The sequence below is a fragment of the Pelophylax lessonae genome, assembly GCF_965119305.1.
Source record: "Pelophylax lessonae genome assembly, chromosome: 7".
NCBI classification, from domain to species: domain Eukaryota; kingdom Metazoa; phylum Chordata; class Amphibia; order Anura; family Ranidae; genus Pelophylax; species Pelophylax lessonae.
The window spans coordinates 153336869-153362714 of NC_138774.1; the positions used below are offsets into that span (position 1 = coordinate 153336869).

At 44.0% G+C, this 25846-nt stretch overlaps 1 protein-coding gene across 2 annotated transcripts in view; it reads left to right on the forward strand.

Moving 5' to 3' along the window:
* The window catches only part of AMMECR1 (AMMECR nuclear protein 1), a 276134-nt gene that overhangs the window by 94535 nt on the left and 155753 nt on the right, over positions 1–25846 (forward strand). For both annotated transcript variants that reach the window (XM_082262925.1, XM_082262926.1), the window contains exon 2: positions 10749–11336. In XM_082262925.1, the coding sequence (XP_082119051.1) occupies positions 10942–11336 (395 nt within the window). In that variant the 5' untranslated portion in view covers positions 10749–10941. The remainder of the gene's footprint in view (positions 1–10748; positions 11337–25846) is intronic.

Genomic DNA, 25846 nt, shown 5'->3' on the forward strand with positions numbered 1-25846 from the left:
TGGCTACTGTTACTTCTTCACCTCATCTATGAAGATGACCATAATTGTCACACAGGCTGGACTACAAACATGTCTGCTTTGTTTGCTCTATTTTGTAGTAGTTGTTAGAATTAGTAGTTTAAAAAAAAAATAGAGTTTCTGTGGGTGTCTCTTTATTTCACGGGAAGTAACAAGGGAACTGCATTTGTTTTTGTACTCTCTGAAAATGTTCTTAGTCTGAAAAATAAAACAAATGCAGCTACCACATCTATTACATTTTTGGGTTTGGGTTTGTATATGCTTTAACATATGACTATTGTCTAATGTCTATGACCAGTGTATGAAAAAACTAATGGCACAGGGTAAAATACATTAAACTCTTAGGCCAGATTCACACTTTTGTTTCAGTAAGGTATGCATTCTGGAGGAAGCCCAACACACCTTACATACCAAAACAAACCTGTATTGCAACACACCATAATGTACAGTACCACACTACCAATTATTGGGGGGTACGTTGAAAGGTGGTGGTGGTGGGAGGGGTAGTCTACATCTGTTCTATGTTGATGTGACTGCTACGCAGCAATGTGCAGTATAAGGATTGCACTAACAACATAGGACATAGAAAGTCTATTTATCAAGGCTTTATTTATCCTAGAGTCACTCAACTTTCACCCAGAATTCACACTTCAGGTGAAAAAATAAACTGATAAATAGATGCCTATAGAGTTAATCACACCTATGTGTTCTTCACTGATTGCATATTTAATGTGCTTTACATATGATACCGTTTATCCCTATGGAAGATACAGTTGCTGCCTTCTTTAAAAATGCATCATCATCACTTATAAATGTAAACTGTGTCTGACTGCCAGTAATAATGTCCTTTTGTAGATGTTTTAGATCTTACAAAAGAGCACTGAGGTCAAGGAAAACCTTAAAGTAGAAATAAAGGATGAAATAACCTGTGTTTTAAACCCTGCCTTTATACTTGCTGTATACAGGTTGTAAGAAATCTCAATGGAAATACCCTTTAATAATTGTCTTCCAAGCAGTCACATGACTGCACAGCTGTGGTGAGCATTTCTATCTGTGAAGGCCTGACTGTGGCTCTGAACCCTTAGAGCAGTGACATCATCCCACTGGCATCCATAGCTCTAAGGCAGTGGTCTCCAAACGGCAGCCCTGGGGCCAGATGCAGCCCCTTGCTTGCCTTTATCTGGCCCTTGGGGCTCAATTCTTTCCACTGATACGAGACACTATTCTGCCAACTGACACCAACAATGGGGCACCTTTTTTACAGCAGCTCTGACATCACAGAGCCCGTCCAGCTGAGACAGCTCTGATATCACAGAGCCGGTCCAGGCTGGAGAAAGATCGTGACCATATGGTTGTGACCCACCTAGGATCTTGGACTTGCACCTAACTCAGCCCCTCAGTGAGCCACTGAGAGCCTGAGTCAGCAGCTCCCATCCCCTCCAGTAAGTGCAGTGGGTTGGCAGAGCAAAGAGTCCGTGACTCACAGGCACCGGCTCTCTGCTCATGGAGCACTGAGCGATCAGCGGTGTTTTGATCACTCAGTTCTCAGTCTTAGAGCCGGCGGGGGACAGCTGCAGCATCATATCGATCCTGCATCCACCTAGGTGAGTATAATTTCTAAAAAGATAAAATTCACAAACTTCTCTTTTAACTGCAGCCGTTAGTACTGTGAAAAGTTGTTCCGAGTGCACACCCCCTCTTCTGCCCTCTCCACCATTCATACTGCTTACATTACTACACTCCCACAATGCATCATGTTCTGTGAATGGAGGAGGAGCAGTTGAATGTCAGGATCTCCTCTGCCTATTAAAATAACTCAGTGGATTGTGGAAGAGTAGTAATATGAATTCAAAATGAACTCCAGATATGATTTTTATTGTATAGTTTATTAGTCCAGCTTGGGTCAATGTAAGTACAATATAGCAGTCAGCTCTACTATAGTGATTGCTGCAGGTTGCATGCTGAGCTCTCCTGTATAGTGAGTACAGGGGGTTGCTTGCTTGGCCACCATTCACAGAACACATTTTTTCAATTAAAGTGATTGTAAAGTCTAGTTTTTTTAAAAAAAATACCAAACATGTTATACTTACCTCCTCTGTGCAGTTGGTTTTGCACAGGGCAGCCCGGATCCTTCTCTTCTCCCATCCCTGGTTGCTGCTCCTGGCCCCACGCCCCTGTTGAGTGCCCGCTGAGTGCACGCTGCTTGCTATGGGGGCCCCTGAGCTGAGCTGCAGCTCCATGTGTCCATTCAGACACAGAGCTGCTGTTCGGCCCTGCCCCCTCTCTCTCGTGATTGGCTAACTGACTTTTATTGTCAGCTGCGGGAGCCAATGGCGCCGTGGCTATGTCTCAGCCAATCAGGAGAGAGAGTCCCAGATGGCCAAGCAACTCGTGGACATCACGGAAAGAGAGGGGGCCCAGCTAAGTATTAGGGGTTGAAAAAATCAAGGATGCTCTAGCCTATCTTAACCCCTTCCTGACCGCCCGGGCCGGGCAGCTCTCCTGCCGAACCGAAATTAGGTATATGTCAGTCGTGGGCCTGAAGCTAGGGGGCAAACGCACGCCGCCACCGGCACGCTCCCACCCCCACTCGGCAGCGGGGATGCCAATCGGCTCAGATTGCCGTCTGACACCTGTGATCGCTTCCCGCTGAGAGAGAAGAATGGTCAGCTGTTGTAAACACAGCTGACCGTTCTTCTCTCTGCAATGATCACAGAGCGCCTGTGATCCTTCTATATAGGAACACAGGTCTCTGTGATCATTGCACAAGCCACGCCACCCACAGTTAGAAACACTCCCTTAGGTACACATTTAACCCCTTGATCACTTACTGTGTTAACCCCTTCCCTGCCAGTGTCATTATTACAGTAACAGTGCATATTTTTAGCACTGATTACTGTAGTAATGTTACTGGTCTCCCCAAAAGTGTCAAAAATGTCAGTCAGGGGTCCGATCTGTGTGCCGCAATCCCGCAAAACATCGCAGATCTCCGCAACTACTAGTAAAAAAAAAAACAATAAAAATGACATAAATCTTTCCCGTAGTTAGTAGACGCAATAACTTTTGCGCAAACCAATCAAAATACACTTATTGCTATTTTTTTAACCAAAAGTATGTAGCAGAAAACAAATTGGCCTAAAATGTTAAAAAAATTAGATTTTTACATTTTTTGGGGGAATGTTAAATAGCAGCAAGTGAAAAATATATATATATTTTTTTTTTTTTCTGAATTGTCGCTCTTTTTTTGTTTATAGCGCAAAAAATAAAAATCGCACAGGTGATCAAATACCACCAAAAGGAAGCTCTATTTGTGGGAAAAAAGGACATCAATTTTATTTGGGTACAGCAGTGCACGACTGCGCAATTGTCCGTTATAGTAACGCAGTGCCGAATCGCAAAATATGGCCTGGTCATTAAGGGGGAAAATCTTCCGGTCCAGAAGTGGTTAAAGATTGCAGCCCCTAGGATTTCCTGAATACCAGGAGATTTAGTCCCCGTTCACACTGGGGCGACCTGTGAGGTGACCTGGTCGCCTCACAGGTCGCCGTAGGTCGCCTTCCATAGAGAAGCTGCGGACCCGTTCTAATAGGAGCGACACAAGTCGCTCCGACTTAGAAAAAGAGTCCGGAGCTTCTTTGGGGCGACCCGGAGCGACCTGCATAGACTTCAATGTTATGAAGTCCGTACCGGCCGCTCCGAGGTCGCGGCACGCTGCTCGCACCGCAACCTCGGAGGTCGCCCTGGAAAGTCGGATCGCCCCAGTGTGAACGGGGCCTTAAATGAAGTGAAAAAAAAAATAGTGCACTATCTAAAACAAATTGAAAACAAATAACACAACAACAAATGTTTTGGTAGAGAGAATTCACAATGAAAAATCACAGGAAAAAAACAGTGATATTGAATGCAAACATACATACCCCATGATCTGATACTCCTGCAAATATTACACTACAATTAAACAAAATAAACGTATGTCATCTGTGAGTACCGTACAAATATCCAAGAAATGAAACAATGCCATGTGTAAAGAAGTGAAAATAGAGGATATTAAACTGCGCTAACTTAAAATAACTGAAAAGCTGCTAGTACATCAACTGACAAACGTTGAGTAAACCAAAATACAAAAATAAGTGCAGCGCTGAGAAAAACAGTGTCAAATTATATATATACATATATATAAAAATTATTGAAATGAGAACAAAAAGTTCATAAAGGTGAGTTCCTAGTGAGGAAAGCAAAACATCCAAGTTTATAGGTGACGGTAAACGGTGAAGAAAATCCCCACACCAAAGAAGAACAGTGAATGCGCTCACCGGAGGGTATGGACCCAATTTACCTTATAGCAAATGGGTTATACAGGCTGGTTACACTGGAAATCCCCAAAGGTAGCTGGATCACCCGAAGTTTCCAAAAGGTGGTCAGAGCGACTCATAAACGGATGCCAGGGAGTCCCTCACTCCTCCTCACTGGGCACACACTCTCCAGCTGTTGTGTGGCGCTATAAACAAAAAAAGAGCGACAATTAAAAAAAAAATATATATATATCGGTATAAATTTTTCACATTTTGCTATATGACATTCTCAAAAAAAATGTAAAAATCTAAATTTTTTAACATTTTAGGCCAATTTGTTTTCTGCTACATATTTTTGGTAAAAAAAAAATTGCAATAAGCGTATTTTGATTGGTTTGCGCAAAAGTTATCGTGTCTACTAAGTACGGGAAAGATTTATGTAATTTTTATTGTTTTTTTTTTTATGTTTTTACTAGTAATGGCGGCAATATGCTATTTTTTGCGGGACTGCGACATTGCAGCGTACAGATCGGACCCCTGACTGATATGTTTGACACTTTTGGGGGGACCAGTGACATTACTACAGTAATCAGTGCTAAAAATATGCACTGTTACTGTAATAATGACACTGGCGGGGAAAGGTTTAACGTTATGGGTTATCAGGGGGTTAAATGTGAGCCTAGGGGAGTGATTCTAACTGTGGGGGGGGGGGCTTCTCCCTCAGTGCTGCCTGTCCTTCTCCCTCAGTGGGGAAGGATCGCCGGTGTCAGGCGGCAATCGGAGCCTCCTGACACACACATTGGCTTCCCCGCTGACGAGCTTTCCCCCTAGCCTCTTGAGGGCGAGTGACGTATACCTACGTCACTTTGCCCAGGAGCGGCTCCCTTCCGCAGTATATCTGCGGTGGGCAGTCGTAAAGTGGTTAAATGACTGCTTACCAGACACCAGCGGTCAGAAGACATATAGGAATGCTCCACTGAGTGAACTCAATCTGTGTCACCTTCCCTGTCAGACAGGGACTCTCGGCCTCAAACTCTGCTTTAATGGCTTTATTGTGCTTTTGTGGTTTCAAACACAGTTTCAACCGGGGAACATTTTCTGAAAATGAAAATGTTCCCCGGTTGAAACTGTGCTTGAAAACACAAAAGCACAATAAAGCCATTAAAGCAGCGTTCCAGGCTGAGAGTCCCTGTCTGACAGGGTGACTCAGATTAAGTTCGCTCAGTGGAGCATTCCTATATGTCTTCTGACCGCTGGTGTCTGGTAAGCGGCCATTTAATCTACCATTGAGCACGCTTGTAATGCATGCAGCACTCAGAGGAGTTTTTGAATGGCACCTTTCCAGTTTTTGTTCACATATTCGGGACTGATTTTTAATTAGTCACAGCTTTTATTTGGGACTTTTTCAGTGATGGAAATTTGAATGTCCTTCTTTTCACATGACATTGTTTCATTGCTTTGATATTTGTACGGTACTCACACATCACATATGTCACGTTTATTTTGTGCATTTGAAGAGTAATATTTGCAGGAGTAGCAGGTGATTGATTATGTATGTTTGCATTCAATATCACTGTTTTTTCCTGTGTTTTTTTCATTGTGAATTCTCACTACCAAAACATTTGTTGTTGTGTTATTTGTTTTCAATTTGTTTTAGATAGTGCACTAGTTTTTTTCACTTCAAGAATTAGGGGGTGCTGGGGAGGCTGCTACACCCAGAAGATTTTTATCCTAATGCATAGAATGCGTTTAGATAAAAAAAAAAAAAAAAAAACTTCTGACTTTACAATTTCTTTAATAAAAGACATTCTCCGATTGGATGAGGTTGATCTTCACCTTGCCCAATCAGAGAATGTTTTGGAGTTTATTTACTAAAACTGGAGAGTGCAAAATCTAGTAACGCTGTGTATGGTAGCCAATCAGCTTCAACCTTCAGCTTGTCAAATTAAGCTTTGACAAAAAAAAAAAAATGGAAGCTGATTGGTTTCTATGCAGGGCTGCACCAGATTTTGCCATCTCCAGTTTTAGTAAATCAACCCCTTTGTCTTTGTTGAAGTACCACCGACTACTACAGTGATTATTCACTTGCCCCTCATATGAGATATGCGCATGTATATTGGACCAAGCTGGACCAGTGTAACTATGCAAAAATATCCACACCTTGAGTTCAGCTTTAGCCCAGGTTCACAGCAGTGTGGCTTTGAACTATTTCAGCGTGATTTGAAAGCCACAGATTAAAAGGTTTGATTTACTAAGACTGGGTTCACACTTATACAAAATGGATGCAGGTTTCCCCACATCTAATTCGCAGGACAGGAGAATGTAACTGGCTTTCAATGCAGCCGGTTCACACAGCTCCGGGGTGGCCCCGGTCCACACTGTAAAAGGGTCCGGTGCATCTTCTGGTCCATTTTAGGGCTGAATTTAGGCAAATATTTGGACCGAATACGGAGAACAGGGATGCACTGGACCCTTGCTGTGAGCCTTGGCAGCCGCTAGTGTGAACCCAATCTAGAGCTGGATACACACTATACAACATTTGTTGTTAGATTTCCTTTAGATTTACCTTTACTATGTAGTGCAAGGGCCTGCCAGATTGCTTACAAGTTGAAAGTGTTTAAGTTTGATCACATATTATATGGTTTTGGTAAATCTTAAGGAAAAAATCTAAAGACAATCTTATAGTGTGTATGGCCCATAATGGGCCATACACACTATAATATTTTCTGAAGACTTTTTCCTTTAGACTTACCAAAACCATATAATATGAGGTCAAACCTAAACACTTTCAATTTGTATGCAATCTGGCAGGCCCTTGCACTACATAGTAAAGGTAAATCTAAAGGAAATCTAACCACAAAAGTTGGATAGTGTGTATCCAGCTTAACACTGGAGACTTCAAAATTGGCTACCAAGCACAGCTGCAGCAGATCAGCTTCTAACATCAGCTTGTTCAATAATGCCTTGTACACACGCAACGATTATCGGCCGACCGATCGGCCGTCTTTTGTCCAGTGTTGTTGTGTTGGTTGAAATGTGCTCTAGACTGCACACAAATTTTCTCGGCCAACAACAACCAACTTCAGAAGTGATGTCATGTGATGGTTTACTTTCCGTGTGTTTTTTCTTCTCTGAGCATGCCCAGTCTTGCTCATCTGATTTTTGTCTGCTGAAATCTGTACTGACTGACGGAAAATTGGCCGTTCTGTTGACGGCCAACAAAAATTTTATAGCCTGCACACCAGATTTTGTTTGGCCGAAAAGTCGCAGTCAATTGTCGGAAGCATCATACTAACAAGCCAACAATCGGCCGATCGGACATTGGCCGAAAATTCATGGCCAACAATCGTTGCGTGTGTACGAGGCATTAGACTCCATTCATACTAATGTGTTTTTTCATGCTTTTTGCAGAAATGCAGGACATTTTTTTAACATAGGATCCTTTGGAACACATTCACATTAATGCATTTTTATGCCTCTGCTTTTTTGGAAAGGGTCCAGGACTTTTTTAAATGCAAAACTGTGCTTTTTTGGTTCAATAGACTTCAATTAGGAAGCTGCAGAAAAGCATGTAGTGTATTTTTTACCGCAATTTTGCTGCGATTTCCATTTAAATTTAAATCTGCCCAACAACAAATTTTGCAAAACAAAAAGCATTATAAATGCAAAATGCGAATTGAGGCAAATCGCATGTTAAAAAAACACAGAGAGTACAGCAAAAAGCACTGCAGAAACGCTCAAAAGCAAAATGTTTAGATGCGAATCAAGTCTATTAAGCTGGATACACACTATACAACTTTTGTTGTTAGATTTCCTTTAGATTTACCTTCAACTATGTAATGCAAGGGCCTGTCTGATTGCATACTAATTAAAATTGTTTAGATTTGACCTCCTATTATATGGTTTTGGTAAATCTCAAGGAAAATATCTAAAGACAATTGTATAGTGTGGATGGCCCATTAGGCCCCTTTCACACAGGTGGACCGTTCAGATCCGCCTGTCAGTTTTTTGGCGGATCTGAACAGTCCCCCCATGCATTCCTATGGGGCATCGGATGTCAGCGGAGACATGTCATCCGATCCGTCAAATCTGGACAGATGGAAACCCTATTTTCCAACCGTCCAGCGGATTGGATGAGAACGGACCGATGGTCCGTTCCCATCCGATTTCCCCCATAGAGATGCATGGGGAATTGACAGCTGTGTCTCCGCACACAGCGCGGAGACACAGCTGTCATCCTCCTGCTCAGCGGGGGATCGGCGGCTTGACCCCCCGCTGAGAAAAACGGACGGAGTGTGTGAAAGGAGCCTTATGGGCTATACACACTATAAGATTTTCTGAAGACTTTTTCCTTTAGACTTACCAAAACCATATAATATGAGGTCAAACCTAAACACTTTCAATTTGTAAGCAATCTGGCAGGTCCTTGCACTACATAGAAAAGGTAAATCTGAAGGAAATCTAACCACAAAAGTTGGATAGTGTGTATCCAGCTTTAAGCTGGATACACACTTTACAACTTTTGTTCGCAGATTTCCTTTAAGCTGGATACACACTATCCAACTTTTGTGGTTAGATTTCCTTCAGATTTACCTTTTCTATGTAGTGCAAGGGCCTGCCAGATTGCATACAAATTGAAAGTGTTTAGGTTTGACCTCATATTGGTTTTGGTAAATCTGAAGGAAAAAGTCTTCAGAAAATCTTATAGTGTGTATGGCCCATTAGATTGACCTTCAACTATGTAGTCAAAGGGCCTGTCTGATTGCATACAAATTGAAAGTGTTTAGGTCTGACCTCATATTTTATGATTTTTGGTAAGTTTAAAAAATCTAAAGATATTTGTTAAGTGTGTATCCAGCTTTAGGCTCCTTTCACACACTCCGTCCGTTGGACGGAGTCCGTTTTTCTCAGCGGGGGATCGAGCCGCCGATCCCCCGCTGAGCAGCAGGAGGACAGCTGTGTCTCCGTGCTGTGTGCGGAGACACAGCTGTCAGTTCCCCATGCATCTCTATGGGGGAAATCGGATGGGAACGGACCGTCGGTCCGTTCTCATCCGATCCGATGGACGGATGGAAAATAGGGTTTCCATCCATCCAGATTTGACGGATCGGGTCGGATGTCAGCGGACATGTCTCCGCTGACATCCGATGCCCCATAGGAATGCATGGGGGGACTGTTCAGATCCGCCAAAAACACGGACAGGCGGATCTGAACGGTCCGCCTGTGTGAAAGGGGCCTTAGGCTTGGTTCCCACTAGCCCAACTCCAAAGTCACGCGATTTTCAGTGGAACCTTGGAGTCCGACTTTGATGTGAATTTTCACACTTTGTGGCACTGAAGTTGTATGAAAGTCAGACCAAAGTAATGCAGAAACCTTTTCTAAAGTTGGACAGACTTGTGTAGTATCAGTTAAGACAGCTCTCATAGGGAAATATTGAAGTCTCACATCTCATCCACCTTGGGGTCTCACAAGTCGGATCCTCTGTCACATCAATGTGAGCCGAGCCTGAAGCTTTGACAAAAAAATGTGGAAGCTGATTGGTTTCTATGCAGAGCTGCACCGGTGTTTGCACTCTGCAGTTTTAGTAAATCAACCCCATTGTGATTTGAAATGGCAATTTAATTGCGACTTTCAAACAGAAGGCAATGCAAGTCGAAAAAATGATTTGGACGGTTACATTGTTGAAGGTAGGGTGCAGCTTGTCATGTGATTTTTAACTGTCAAATGGCATTGGTCTATTAAACTCTTAGAATTTGTCCTGTCAGACAAGGCCTCCAGTGCTGCGCTGTCATTACTCCATCTTCTCCCGGTCTTCCAGCTTCGCTCTCTCTGGCCACCATGATGTCACACCTGTGAATGCATGCCGGAGTCGCTGCCTCATGGCACTGAGTGGTTGCTGTAAATGTGAGCTGCACATGCATGGCTCAGATCACATTAAGGCTAGCTATGAGAGGCATGTATGACAAAATAGACTACTACGGTCTTTTCTGTTATAAAAATCCTCCTGGCAGGGGCGTTTCAGGTTTGGACCTGAATACTGCTTTACCTATCACAGTGCAGGAGGAGCTCCGCTCAGGGCTGTATCCTATGGAGGAGAAAGGGAAGATTTTTAGCAGACAGACGCCTGCGGGGGATGGGATGCACACCATTACATACCACATCTGTGTCTGCTGATGTCATAATTAAACTTCCCATTAACAATGCTGAGATAATAACACAGAATTGTAAGGAGACTTGTCTCAGAATGAATAAAGTTTTGTATGGCAGTTCTCTTCCATAGTTAAAGCTCAGTATGAATGTGTATATGGTGATGTCCCCCTCCCCCTCCCCTGTGTATGACATGTTACAGGTGTGATATCTCTCCCCACACAGATCCATTTCTGTCTATGCCAGCTGTTTGCACTGACAGCCCTTCCCCCTCTGTGTCTCCTTCTGCAGGGTCTACCCGCCTGTCCGTCATCCAGCCACAGGACGAGGAGGGGGCGTGACCAGAACTTCCCTCAGCCTGCCAATCAAGCAGTTGTAAGAGGCAGTAGGCGGGACGAGCATCTGTCTGACTGACGGGACTGGGCGGAGCTACGAAGACCGGACGTTCCGACGTCACCACGCACAGGAGGAGGACGCCCGGAGCATGGGTCGGAAGCGGTGCGTGGGAGACTGTTCCAAGATGGCGGCGGGCTGCTGCGGGGTGAAGAAGCAGAAACTGTCCAGCTCTCCGCCGTCTGGCTCCGGGGGCCCGAACGGCCCGCACTGCAGTGGGGAGAGCCAGTGCCGCGGGGCGGAGCTGGGCCTCGGAGGCTCCGGGAGCGGGCCCGGCGGAAGTAGCCGGGTGAACGGCCTGGCTTGTGGGAACAGCCTATCCCCGGGCTGCGGGACTCTCTCTCCGGGCTGCGGCTCAAGCTTAAGTCCAGGCTCCCGCAAGATGGTGGTCTCCGCCGAGATGTGCTGCTTCTGCTTCGACGTTCTCTATTGCCACCTGTATGGCTACCAGCCGCCCCGCACACCTCGCTTCACCAATGACCCATAGTAAGTGCCGGCTCCAGGGGGGGAGGGGAGCGCTCTGCTCATCACAAGGGCGGATTAGGATCCCGTGTCGTAGACCTATAGGGGACACTAACTTCTCTGGTTGCTATGGGTTACTGCAGTGTGATGACAGGTTTGTCCATCCGGGGCACTACATTAACCTCACTGGACTCCTTAGTTCATCTCCTCTGGGGCAGCAGTGAGGAATTCTATCACTATTACACCCAGTTCTTAGATGTGATGACTACATTACTTCTATTTTCATCTGGTGATCTAACCAGTCAGTCAGTCAACAGAAAAGCTCTTGCAGTTACAGGGATGAGACAAACCGTAAGAAACAATTAAGTCCTGGAGCCGCTGACTTTCAATGTTAGGACACTTGCCTGTCCAGAAATCCAGCGGTTTCTTCATCCGAGCTGATTTTTAACCATCTATTAGTGCCGCCATCTCCACTAACAGCCTGTTCCCTACTGCACAAAACACGCTGCACTCTGATTGGGCAGGCTGAAGGGGAACGGAGGATACCAGCTATCTTCCCGATCCCCCACATACCAGATTCCCATCCAAAAGGTTCCAACTATGGCAGCGGAGGAGGCAGACTAGTGGAGCTCTGCTTTAACACTGGCAGGGGGTGATTACAATGATCAGTTCTTATTTATATAAAACCTTATATCAAAGATGTCGCTGTAACGACTCAAAAAACGTTACCTAGCATTTATCTTCAATTTTGTTACTGTATGCAAATCTGCCAGTACATCGAACACTCCCCTCCCCCCAGACTGACAATGCTGCTGTCCACATGTGTCCTCTTTGCTTCTTCAGCCAGAGCATGGGCACTGTCATACAGGAGGTGTGTTACTGATCACAAGGTGAAAACAGAAAGAAGCCTAAAAAAACCAAGGCAGCCACCACATCTAAGGATTAGTAAGCTGCAATATCTTTTTGATTAAGAGCTTAAAGTGGATCTAAAGTCCCGCTGCTGTCATTCAAACACCGTTGGCCAATCATGAGAGAGAGAGAGTTGGTAGAGCTAAACGGCAGCTCCGTGTCTGAATGCACACACGGAGCTGCAGCTTGACTTGAGTGCCCCCATAGCAAGCTGCTTGCTATGGGGATACTCAACAGGGAGGAGCCAAAAGCTCCAGTCATGGACCTGCGAAGAGGAGGAGCTGGGCAAAACCACTGCACAGAGCAGGTAAGTAGAATATGTTTATTTTAATAGAAAGAGAGAGACTTTACGGCGCGGTTGACACTAGCCTGGGGCTGCACCTCCTGAGTTTGCTTGGGCGTGGCAGCCGATTCTTTTAAATGGGCTGCTATGCACAAAAAAGGGTACATGCACCTTTTTAAAACACAACTGTAAGGAAGACACATGGTGTCTTTTACTATGTGGTTTCCCTGTGGTTGTTGCACCCGTGATTGCACTGAGATGCGTGGGGGTGCCATTCAGAATGAATGGCAGCCTCACAAGAGCAGTGCGATTCAACTGCGGGTGTTTGCGGGAACCGAGCCTAAAGATCATCATGTTAGTGACGGATTACACACACTCAGACCCTCATGTGAAGACTTGCCTCCTTGTACAGATTTGCATTATTTCTGAATACCCTCTGGCTAAATGACTGTTTGAGAAAGTACTGTGAGATGTTAACAATTATAATTGTTTAGTTGAAATGCATTACATTTTATATTTCTCCTATGATGAATGTCAGCACTGCTGATCACCTGCAGCCTCTTTGCAGACACTTCCTGTCCACTCACACTCCAGCAGTGACTTGTTTCCTGACAGCGGTCTCTTGTAGTCTCAATCAGAAGCCAGAGTTACGTGATTGGGGGAATTTGTCAAATTCTGGTGGCAAAACAATTGGCTTTAATCTTTCAATTTCAAACTTTAACCACTTTAAGACCAGACTTTTTTTGGCATCTTTTGTTTTCAAGTATAAATCCAGTTTTTTTTTTTTTTTAGAATATTACTTGGAACCCACAAACATTTTGTTTTTTTTTGCCGAGACCAGGGAATAAAATGGCAATCGTTGCAGTTATTTATGTCTCACTGTATTTGCACAACAGTTTTGCAGATGCAATATTTTGGGAAAAAACCCCCCAATATTTACCTAAATTTTTCTTCTGTAAAATGTGAAAGATGTTAAGCCAAGTAAATGGATATCTAACATGTCCCTCTTTAAAATTGCGCACACTCGTGGAATGGGGACAAACTACAGTACTGAAAAATCTCCATAGGCAATGTTTTAAAAGCCTTTTAGTGGTTACATGTTTAGAGTTAGAGGTCTAGCGCTAGAATTATTGCTCGCACTCGAACATTCACTGTCCCTTACATTTTTTTTTTTTTTTTTTTTTTTTTATCCCTTTTATTCCTATTGCAGTGGAGAGATCTGGGGTAAAAAAAAACTCAATCTCTCCTTTTACCTTTTTTAACAGCTTGGGCCAGAAGTGATGTCATGACGTCGCTCCCGTCCTTCAAGGCCATAGATGTGATCAAAGAGGATCTACTCTTTGATCACCTCTGGGACTAGCCAGCTGCACCATCAAATCATTTCTTGGGCTAGCTGGCCGGAAACTCAGAGAAACACTGGCGGGCGAGGAAGGATCGCTTCAGCCATAATGCCGGCAAACTACTTCAAAGCCGCAACAATGTTTATATTGCGGAACTAAACCCTCCCCTTTTTCAGCCAAGGAAGTGTCTGTATTAGACTGTTTGATCTGCCGTTGCCGTGGTGCGGCACATGTGATCCGCTGTGACACCAGCCATTTGATGGTTTGGCAGTTTGGTTGAGTGCACAAGCAAAGATATCCATCATGGCCTATCTGGAAGGTAACGGTTTTAGAAGTTGGTTAAATCAGTTGATTAAAGCGGAGTTCCAGCCATTTACTCACCTGTCCAACGGTCCGGAAGCCTCGATCCTCTCCCTCGGCGCCGGCATCACTGCTGTGGGCACCCGGCTGTTACAGTTTGCGGCTTCACAGCTGGGTACCCACTGCGCATGCGTGATTGGCCGGCAATCTTCTGGGACCTCTGACGTGTCCCAGAAGATTGCAGGGAGGGAGGGGGAGAGGAGAACTTCCGCTCAGGGCGCCGCGGCGCTCCGAGCGGAAGTGGGAGCGGGTACCTGTCAAAACTAGGTACCCGCTCCCCCCCCCCAAAAAATGACATGCCAAATGTGGCATGTCGGGGGGTCAGGACTCCCTAAAGCGGAAGTTCCACTTTTGGGTGGAACTCCGCTTTAAGTACTGCTTTAAAGCCTCTTTTCCTAAATCCAAAATAAAGCACAAAGGACCTTACTCCCCTTCATTGAGATGTCACTTGTTCTGCTGGATCAGTCGCTCTCCCTCAGGTCTATTAACCACTTAAGCCCCGGAAGATTTTACCCCCTTCCTGACCAGGGCCTATTTTGCGATTCGGCACTGCGTGACTTTAACGGACAATTGCGCGGTCGTGCTATGCTATACCCAAATTAAATTGACGTTTTTTTTTTTTTTTTTTTCCCCACAAACAGAGCTTTCTTTTGGTGGTATTTGATCACCTGTGCGTTTTTTTTTTTTTTTTTTTTTTTTTTTTTTATCATGCGCTATAAACAGAGCGACAATTTTGCAAAAATAATATTTTCACATTTTTTTTTATATGAAATTCCCCCCCCCCAAAAAATTTAAAAATCACATTTTTTTTACATTTTAGGCCAATTTGTTTTCTGCTACATATGTTTGGTAAAAAAAAAAATCGCAAAACTTATTTTGATTGGTTTGCGCAAAAGTTATTGCGTTTACTAAGGGAAAGATTTGTTAGTTTTATTTTTTTTTTTTTTTTTTTGCTGGACTACGACATTGCAGCGGACAGATCGGACCCTTGACTGACATTTTTGACACTTTTGGGGGTACCAGTGACATTACTACAGTAATCAGTGCTATATACAGGGCTTGACAAATTTGCCTGAAATCTAGGAGCCAGCTAAAAAAGTTAGGAGCAAAGTTTTTTTTTTTAAACTAACAACCAAGCTTTATTTAATAAAACAGATAGAACCCCACTCTCCTCTATAGCGCAATTGGATGGAAACAGACTGTCTGTCTCTTTCCATCCGATGCAATCTGATCCGATCCACGGGATGGATAGAAAATAGAACCACCATCCGTCTGTTTTTGGTGGACAGGATCAGATGGCGGCAGATTACTGCTCCATAGAGGAGAATGAAGGGTCCGATCAGGTCTGCCTAAAAAACTGACAGGCGGACCTGATCAGACAGCCTGTGTGAAAGGGGCCTTTGGCTGTGGCACGGTGATGAGAGAAAAAAAAAAAAATTATATATATATATATATAAAATGATATATATATCATTTTTTTTTTAAATGAAAAAAAAAGAACATTTTTTTAATAAAAAAAAAAAAAGAGATTATTTTTTTTAATTTTAAAAAATAAATTAATAACCCTACTCCCTGTCCACTTACCTTTTAAGCAAAGGTAACTGGACAGAGAGATGAAGCCTGCAAAAACTTCCCTCTCCTCTCCTGTTTGGAAGGAGATGGAAAGGCATTGAGAACAGGCATTACTCCCGGCCACAAGAGGGCGCCAGTTCCCCAGCCTCTCTCATCTCACAGAAGAAGGCCAAAAAGCCGGGGCCTCAATTTTTGAACGGCGCGGAAGTCCGTGCACTCGGGGAAGGAGGTGGGGGCGCAAAAGGGACAGGACACCTGCAGGGCACCCCAGGCGCCAGGTCGCTAATTCTAGTCGCAAATGCGACCTGGCGCCCGGGGATTGTCGAGCCCTGGCTATATATATATATATATATATATATATATATATATATATATATATATATATATATATATATATATATATATATATATATATATAATATAGGCAGGGAAGGGGTTAACTTTATTTGAGAAGGAGGGGTTGTGTGTGTCCCTAGGGGCGTGCTTCTAACTGATTGGATGTGGCTTTTCATGTAACAGCAGAGATCTACGGTCCTACAGCAGGACCGTATGATCTCTGCTGTTACACAGGGGAGAAAGACAGGTGGCTTTGTTTACATTAGCCGCCGCCTGCCTTTCTCCCCGTGTAACCGTCGATCGCGAGTGAGCGGCGGACATTGGGTCCGCCTCTCTCGCGCGCGGGGGGGGGGGGTCCGTGAGCGAGCGGGAGCGTGCCTAGAGCCTCACAGGCTAGCGACGTAGTACTACGTCACTTTGCCTGTGAGGGGCTGACTGCCGACGTAGATAGACGTTGGGCAGTTGGCAAGTGGTTAACCCCTGCTACACCAGAAGATTAGTGGCGGGGGTTAATAGAACAGAGGGAGCTGTGACAGTCACTCTTCAAAGGTGCCGGGCTTTGTCTGCATTTCCGTTCAGCTCCTCCATTCATAGAAGCCGCACTACAGCTTCTGTGAATGAAGGGAACACAGATCTCGCTCTTCCTGCATTCGGTCCACCCCCCCCCCCCCCTCCACAGTTAGAAAGCACTGTTAACTCTTTGATCGCCCCGGATGTTCACTCTTTCCCTGTCAGTGTAATTTTAACAGTGCATTTTCTTTTAGCACTGATCACTGTATTGGTGTCACTGGCCCCCAAAGTGTCAGATTTGTCTGCCGCAATGTCGCAGTCCCGCTAAAAATCGCTGATCACCCTCCATTAATAATAAAAACAATAAAAAATCAAAAGTCCATAAATGTATCCCATAGTTTGTAGACCCTATAACTCTTGTGCAGGCCAATCAATATACCCTTTTTAGGATTTTTTTTTTTTTACCAAACATATGTAACCGATTACAAACTGGCCTAAACTCAGACATTTGATTTATTCTTTTTTTCTTAATGTTTTAATTGATGTTTTTAAAGCAGAAAGTTAAATATATATATTTTTTTTTATTTATTTATTTTTTTTTGTTTAACGCAAAAAAATTAAAAACTGCAGAGGTGATCAAATGGAAAGCCAAAAGAAAGCTTTGTGGGGAAAAAAAGTACATCAATTTTATTTATTTTTGTTGCACGACCGCGCAATTGCCAGTAAAGCAACGCAGTGCCGTATCGCAAAAAAAATTGCTGGGTCATTAAGGGGGTAATACTTTCTGGAGCTGAAGTGGTTAAAAAAATTAAAATGACTTTTCAAATAATTTTTACGTGTTAAAGCTTATATGGGTTTTAGTGGTTGGGTTTCCATGTACCCTAAAGACAACAAGCTTCAGTTAGTGAATATGTCTTTTTGTTGTCTGTTGGGCCTCGGCACCATAATCTTTTTATATTTGTACTAGAGCTGGTCACAGCATCAGCAGTTCAGGGTGCATATAGGCTTTTGCTAAAGCTAGGGGGACAAAGAGTAGTCTAAATTTAGTTCATCCAGCTTGTTGAAAGCGGGGTAGGACAGATATTTCTGCATAGATTGAGGGGCAGAGCATAGAGAGTTGTGTGCTGTGGGAGAACAAAGCCAACAAGTGTTTTGTCTAGTTATGCCATTGCTGTGGGCAGGGTGAGCTGCTTAAGGTACTGAATGTTTGTTGACATTGTAAGAGGAGAATCGGGAGGGGGTGGGGGGTGGTAAAGGAAACCAGAGAAAAGGAAGAGCCTACAGCGAAATATAGACTAGCCAAGGATCACTATAATACCTTTTTTATATAAAATGATATACTGTAGACAGAATTCATATAATATTACTTTTGGGATTGCTGTTCCTAATGGCTTATGTTTGTGTGTAGTAAGTCATATTTAATATATTACATATTTAACCCCTTTCGCCAAATTATTTACCTGGTATGTCATTGGTACTGTATAGAGAGCGGACGGTCCTCTCATGTAATAGCAATTGGAGCAGGTAACCAGCCACTCGACTGCTATTACAAGCAGCTTTAGGGGATGCCACCCCACAGCCTACCACAGCTTGCTTGGGCTTTCCCGTCCCACTGGAGACCCAAGCTACCAGCAGGCACATCTGCTGGCTAGTTGGACACCCAAAACCGTGAATCGCCTTTGATCGGGTCACCTTCTATGGTATTATGGAAGCAATTATATTACTTCCAGTTTACCCAGATGTCACTGGCACCAAAAGCATTCAAAAACAGATCTTGGTGTTTTGAATGCCTTTAAGGGCAAAGCAGGGATTTGGGGTCTTAGGTACTCTGAGGGGTCTATGTCACAAAGGAGGTTTACATCGTTGTACTGGTCTGACAGTGCAGGGTTTTACACACCCTGCAGCCACTGAGATTGTGTGTATATCTGCCAAGCAGACTCCTGCCTGTCAGATGGAAGCATTCTGGTGGCTGAGCTGCCGCCTAATTGCTTTTATACTTTTAACCTTTGCTGTAATATCGTGTGACATAAAAAAAAAAAAATCTCTAGGGGGTCTGCTTTTAGAAATTTTTTTTAGGGGATTTTATGCAATCTTCTGGCCTAAAATGGTTTTTGAACGTGCACACAAAAATGCAAAAAACTGTGGCAGCAAAAGGGTTAAAGTATGAACATCTAAATGCAAGAAATAGTTGTTTATGCACCCATGTGTTTAGGAAAGCTGAACATGGGGATCCCAGTGTGAATGAGGTCTAAGAGTAAATTTGTGGGTACCTTGAAGGTATGAATGACGCACACAATTCCTAAAGTTACAAGGAGATGTATCACAACTTGGTCTTGCTAATGTCTAGGATTCCATATATAGGTAGATCAACTTGTGATACATCTCCTTGAAATTTAAGAATTGTGTGTCATTCTGATTTGTTCAGATATGTCAGTTTTAATAATAATGTCTTTTGTATAAATAAAATGTCATCTTTAATTTTACCTTTTGTGTATTCAGTACCGGGTTTTAGGAGACTGGTAGGGGGAACGGTCTCCTTTCCCGTTGTTTATCACTGGATGATGATGCCTTCAATTAACATTCAAATTTAGGCTCATCCCTAGCATACCTAGTCTATTTTAATTGCACTCTGCTTTAAGGACCAGACGTATTTCTGACACTTGTTGTTTACAAGTTAAAATTTGTATTTTTTGCTAGAAAATTTAGAACCCCCAAACATTACTTTTTTTTTTCTTTTTTTTGCAGGGGCACCATAGAATAAAATGGCGATCACATCAATACTTTGTCACACTGTATTTGCACAGCGGTCTTACAAATGCAATTTTATTTGGGGAAAAAAAACACTTTTTTTTTTTTTACTTTGATAGAGAATAAATCGGCGCTACTTCCTCATGAAAAATAATCGCAAAGTAAAAAGCCAGGAATCGCATAATACACACGCGCGTATAAAAAAAATCTCTAGAACGGGATAGATATGTATATGGAGGATGGATGAAAATAAAGTGCTAACCTAAACAATATTGGCTGAATCACATAATACTAACAATGAAATGTGCAATAAATGACTGTGCAAATCAAAAATATGATATAATTAAAAGGGTAATACATAGATAACGTTTAAGCATGGATGGTGCAATAAATCAAAGTGCTCAGGTGCAATATAAATGATTAATCGCAGAATTGTCCCATGTGTAAATTGGAAACAGCAAAAGATTGGCCCGCGGGACTTTATATGAGGTGGGTGCTAGTGGCTGGAGATGAAATGAATAGCACAATAGATATGTAAAACAATATATAATTTTATTAACATTGTATAAACAAGCAACATGAATAATAGTAACATGTATATCACATAGCATAGCTCAATGGCCATATTGGCAGTGTATATAACATGAACAATATCAAAGCGTATATAGGCAAGTATCCTGGTGTAACCGCTGAGTTTCAAAGGTAGCCTGAGTATAATGTTGAAATTCCATACTGATAGAATATGATACATATTGATCTGATGCGTTTCGGGAGCTACATATCCCTTCTTCAGAGATCAATGTATTTGAGTATGACTACAAAGGAACAAAAGAACAATGTTGGAGTAAACATTGGAAAATATAAATAAAAATATTTGAATAAAAGAAATAGCAAAGGGGTAGTACTAATTGAGAAGGAGTATGAATTACTCACAGGTAAATGAAACTTAATGAAGCAATGGATACCCGTATAAAAGCGGCGGACCGAAGTCTGACCCGGGAGCTGAAGGGTCCGTTGGGGAGCAGCCAAAGAAGGGGGGGTCCATGGCAGGTGGGTGGTGAAAGAATAGTAAAGAGATGAACCATCCAAATCTGTTGTGTATAAAAAATGTATAAATGTAGCATATTGCTATCAATAGTAATAGAAGTTTGTGAATTGGATAGAAATTACTGATGTTAAGAATAGGATGAGAAAAATCCCAAGTGGGTGAAAAAAAGAAAGAAGTGAGTGGGAGGAAAATGCAAGGTGCATGAAGTAAGAAGTGAATGTGAAGAGATGAGAAGGGAGTTGGCAGTGCATCATAGCAGGTTGCCTGAAGCTGTGAGGAATGAAAGGGTGCTGTCCCAAAGAATGAGAAATGCAAAGGGAGGATAGAGTGGTGAGAAAAAGAAAAGGGGATCAAGTGACCAACCTACCATGTTTGCCCGACGCAGGTCGCAAGCCTAGGACCCTAACGTCATGCAGCGGGTCAGGACGATAAACATCCATGGCCTCGTGGAGGAAGGGAACGCTGGAGGCGGACCCTCCCCGCCCGCAGATGTAGGGCACGCAGTGAGCGCAGTGACGTCAGTGGAACCACCGACGGACAGCGCTGAGGTGCGGCATGACGCCGATGTGAAGGTGGACCCGTTCGTCCCAATAGGTATATGATAGGTATAATAGATATGTAGCTCCTGAAACGCGTCAGTTCAATATGTTTCATATTCTATCAGTATGGAATTTCAATATTATACTCAGGCTACCTTTGAAACTCAGCGGTTACACCAGGATACTTGCCTATATACGCTTTGATATTATTCATGTTATATACACTGCCAATATGGCCATTGAGCTATGCTATGTGATATACATGTTACTATTCATGTTGCTTGTTTATACAATGTTAATAAAATTAAAATTATATATTGTTTTACATATCTATTGTGCTATTCATTTCATCTCCAGCCACTAGCACCCACCTCATATAAAGTCCCGCGGGCCAATCTTTTGCTGTTTCTATATATTTTGGGATGGAGGCGTGCTTGGGTGGGAACCAGACCATTGCCCTTGTTGCATGTGTAAATTGGTGCATCAAAAAAATTAATTGTGACTCTTCACAGTTAAAGTGACTCTTGTGATTCTCCACTGTTGTCAGTAGGGACAGCCTGTCACCAGAAGTGAGCTTATCCTTAAATAAGTGCAATGGCCGCTCACCTCCAAATACACTCATAAGAGCGTTTTGTGATATATCTCACCGGACACTTGGATACAACCAGGTCTTCCTTCACAGATGGGGCTTTTTTTTTTTTTTTTACTGGGGCCAGGGTCCTCCTCCACGGATTGAACTTTACTGGGATCAGTGGGGGGTTTTCCTCTCCTTTTTAAAATACTGACAGTAATGTGGTAAGGTACCGTCTCTTTAAGGTGTTGGCTGCCAGGTATTAAGCCTCCTACAGCTCATGCCAAGGATAATGAAAGGGATCTCATAAGTGTAGTAGGTTTAAAATGTAAATTTATTAAAAAGCATAACAAACACTCACAGTAAGGTAAACTTCAACGTGTGTCCGCCGATGCGGTATACTCTGATACTTCCGGTCTTGGCTGTAGACCGGAAGTGACGTCACCCGGCTTTCGGCCGAGACCAGAGGTATCAGAGAATACCGCATCGGCGGACACACGTTGAAGTTTACCTTACTGTGAGTGTTTGTTATGCTTTTTAATTTACATTTTAAACCTACTACACTTATGAGATCCCTTTTCATTATCCTTGGCATGAGCGGGAGTTGTAGGAGGATTAATATCTGGCAGCCAGCACCTTAAAGAGACGGTACCTTACCACATTACTGGCAGCATTTTAAAAGGAGAGGAAAATCCCCCACTGATCCCAGTTGCACTTATTTAACCACTTGCCGACCGCCCCAAGTACATGTACTGCGGCGGTCAGCCCCGGCCAGGCAAAGTGACGTACCGGTACGTCACTAGCTTGTCACCGGCTTGTGAGCCAATAGCGGGTGGGCGAGCGCCCGCCCCGACTCGTTGCCTAACAAGTCAGTGCGTGTGACCGGCGGACCCAATGTCCGCCGGTCACTCGCGATCGTTCGCCGGGAAGGGAGAAAGGCAGGCGGCTAATGTAAACAAGCCGTCTGTCATTCTCCCCTGTGTAAAAATGGAGATCAGACGGTGCTACTATGTAGGACCGTTGATCTCTGTTTTTACACTAGTAGCCATGTCCCATCACAGTTAGAAACACGCCCCTAGGACACACTTAACCCCTCCCTCTCCAATACAGTTAACCCCTTCCCTGCCAGTGTCATTTTTACAGTAACAGTGCATATGTATAGCCCTGATTACTGCAGTAATGTCACTGGTAACCCCAAAAATTTCAGTGAAGGGTCCGATCTGTCCGCCCCAATGTAGCAGTCCCGCAAAAAAATCGCAGATCGCAGCCATTACTCGTTAACCGCTTGCCGCCCGCCCGCCGTCATATGACGGCGGAGCGGAGCGACCATTATCCTGGGCCGCCGTCATATGACGGCGGCACTTTAAGCAGGGCAGGCGCGCGATCGCGTGCGCGCCGCCCTGCACTGCCGGTGTCGGGGTGTCCCCGGGACACCCCCCGTCACCGGCAGGGGGGAAACAGCCAATGGGCGTGGCTGTTTCCCACGTGATCGGCTGTGTTCCAATGACACAGCCGATCACAATGAAGGCGCCCACCAGATGACCGCGCATGCGCGATCGGGAGCGCGCAGCGCGGTCATGTCGGTGGCACTGTGTTCCGTAGGAACACAGCTGTCACCGGCGGTAGTAAACAGTCACTGACAGTGACTGTTTACTATGTGATCGGCTGTGAATCCATTCACAGCCGATCACAAAATGTCAACAAAGAGCAGTAACTCACTGTTACTAGCTCTTCTCTCCTCATACAGTTTCCAGTATGAGGGGAGCAGAGCTAGAAATAGTGAGTTACTGATCTGTGTACCTTGTCAAAAGTAAAAGTCACACTAATAAAGGTCCCCACACAGTCCTCAGCCCCCCCCCAATGTCCCCTGTCACCCAACAGTCACCTCATCAGTGCCCAGAAATTGACACCCATAACGTTCACATGTGAGCGCAGCGATCGCGGGCAGAATCACTGCGATTCTGCCCGCGATCCGGAAATCATTGCAAATCGCGGGACGCCTGTGCGGTGCCCCTGACTTGCAATAGCACCCCAAACGCTGTGCGATGTTGCCGCCATTTCCGCCTGCCGAATCGCGGTAACATCGCGCAAACAACGCATGACGCCCAAAAAAGGTACAAGAGCTTCTTTGGAGCGTCATGCGTTGTTTGCGCGATGTTACCGTGATTCGGCAGGCGGAAATGGCGGCAACATCGCACAGCGTTTGGGGTGCTATTGCAAATCACGGGCAACGCACAGGCGCCCCGCAATTTGCAATGATTTCTGGATCACAGGCAGAATCGCAGTGATTCTGCCCGCGATCGCTACGTTCACATGTGAACGTAGCCTAAAGTTCACCGGTCACCAGAGACTGCCATCAGTACCGCCGTGCACCATCGCCCATCACCTGTCACCCATCAGTGACCATCGCCCGTCACCTGTCACCCCATCAATCACCGTCACCTGTCACCCCATCAGTCATCGTCATCTGTCACCCCATCAGTCATCGTCACCTGTCACCCCATCAGTCATCGTCACTTGACACCCCATCAGTGATCGTCACTTGTCACCCCATCAATCATCGTCACATGTCACCCCGTCAGTGACTGTCATCTGTCACCCCATCAATCATCGTCATCTGTCACCCCATCAATCATCATCACCTGTCACCCCATCAATCATCGTCATCTGTCACCCCATCAATCATCATCACCTGTCACCTCATCAGTCATCGTCACCTGTCACCCCATCAGTCATCGTCACCTGTCACCTCATCAATCATCATCACCTGTCACCTCATCAATCATCGTCACCTGTCACCCCATCAGTCATCGTCACCTGTCACCCCATCAGTCATCGTCACCTGTTTGCCATATACATGCAATCACTTACTGACCGCCTAACGACTATATGCGTCGGCCATTAAAAGCTAAATACTGGGGTTATGGCAGCAGATAACCCCCATAACCCCGGTATTTTTTGAAACAGCGGGCGGTCGGCTTTCAGATAAGGGTGGTCCCAGTGGCGGATTCGCCGCAGAATTACCCTTACGGTGCAGGGGAAGAGGTGCCCCCCCCCCTCCTGCCGCGTCCCAGACGTTTTCCCAGCTTACCGGACCCGCCGGCAGCGAGGAAAACTATCCGGTCCCGGATCCTCAGAGACAGGAAGTCGAGTGAGGGCAAGATGGCCCTCACTCAACTCTATGGTCTTGGAGGACCGGAGCTACGTCAAAAGACGTTGCCTAGCAACCGGTTTAAAGGGCCGCTTTTTTTTTTTGCTTTTTTTTTTTTCCTCTTTCAACAATTTTTTTTTTTTTTTTTCTTTTTTAGTGTAGTTGTGAGGTGTGAGGTCTTTTTGACCCCAGATCTCACAATAAAGAGGACCTGTCATGCCTATTTCTATTACAAGGGATGTTTATATTCCTTGTAATAGGAATAAAAATGATCAAAACATTTTTTTTTTTTAAACTGTGTAAAAATAAAAAAATAATAAATAAAATAAATAGAAAAAAAAAAAAAAAAAAAAATTAAAGCGCCCTGTCCCCGTTAGCTCGCGCGCAGAAGCAAACGCATACGCAAGTCCCTCCCACATATGTAAACGGTGTTCAAACCATACATGTGAGGTATCGCCGCGATCGTTAGAGCGAGTGCAATAATTTGAGCCCTAGACCTCCTCTGTAACTCTAAGCTAGTAACCTGCAGAAATTTTTAAAATGTTGCCTATGGGGATTTTTAAGTACCAATGTTTGGCGCCATTCTGTGAGCATGCGCAATTTTGAAGCATGACATGTTGGGTATCTAATTACTCGGCGTAACATTATCTTTCACATTATGGAAAAAAATTGGGCTAAATTTACTGTTTTATTATTTTTTAGTTCAAAAAAGTGAATTTTTTTCAAAAAAATCGCATTTGGAAGACTGCTGCGCAAATATGGTGTGATAAAAAATATTGCATCGATCTCCATTTTATTCTCTAGGGTCTCTGCTAAAAAAAAATATATAATGTTTGGGGGTTCAAAGTAGTTTTCTAGCAAAAAAAAAAGATTTTAGCTTGTAAACACTAAGTGTCAAAAATAGGCCCAGTCTTAAAGTGGATAAATGGACAACTTTGTGTAAAGCGCTACTTGGATGTGAGGCCTATGTATGTGGCCAGGCTGTGAAAAAGTGTTACACATGTGGTATCGCCATACTCAGGAGGAATAGCAGAATGTATTTTGGGGTGCAAGTTTTGCTATGTACATGCGATGTGTTAGAAATATTGCATAAATGGACAGCTTTGTGTAAAAAAAATGTGTTTTCATTTTCTTTCCACATTTTCCAAAAACTTGTGGAAAAAAATG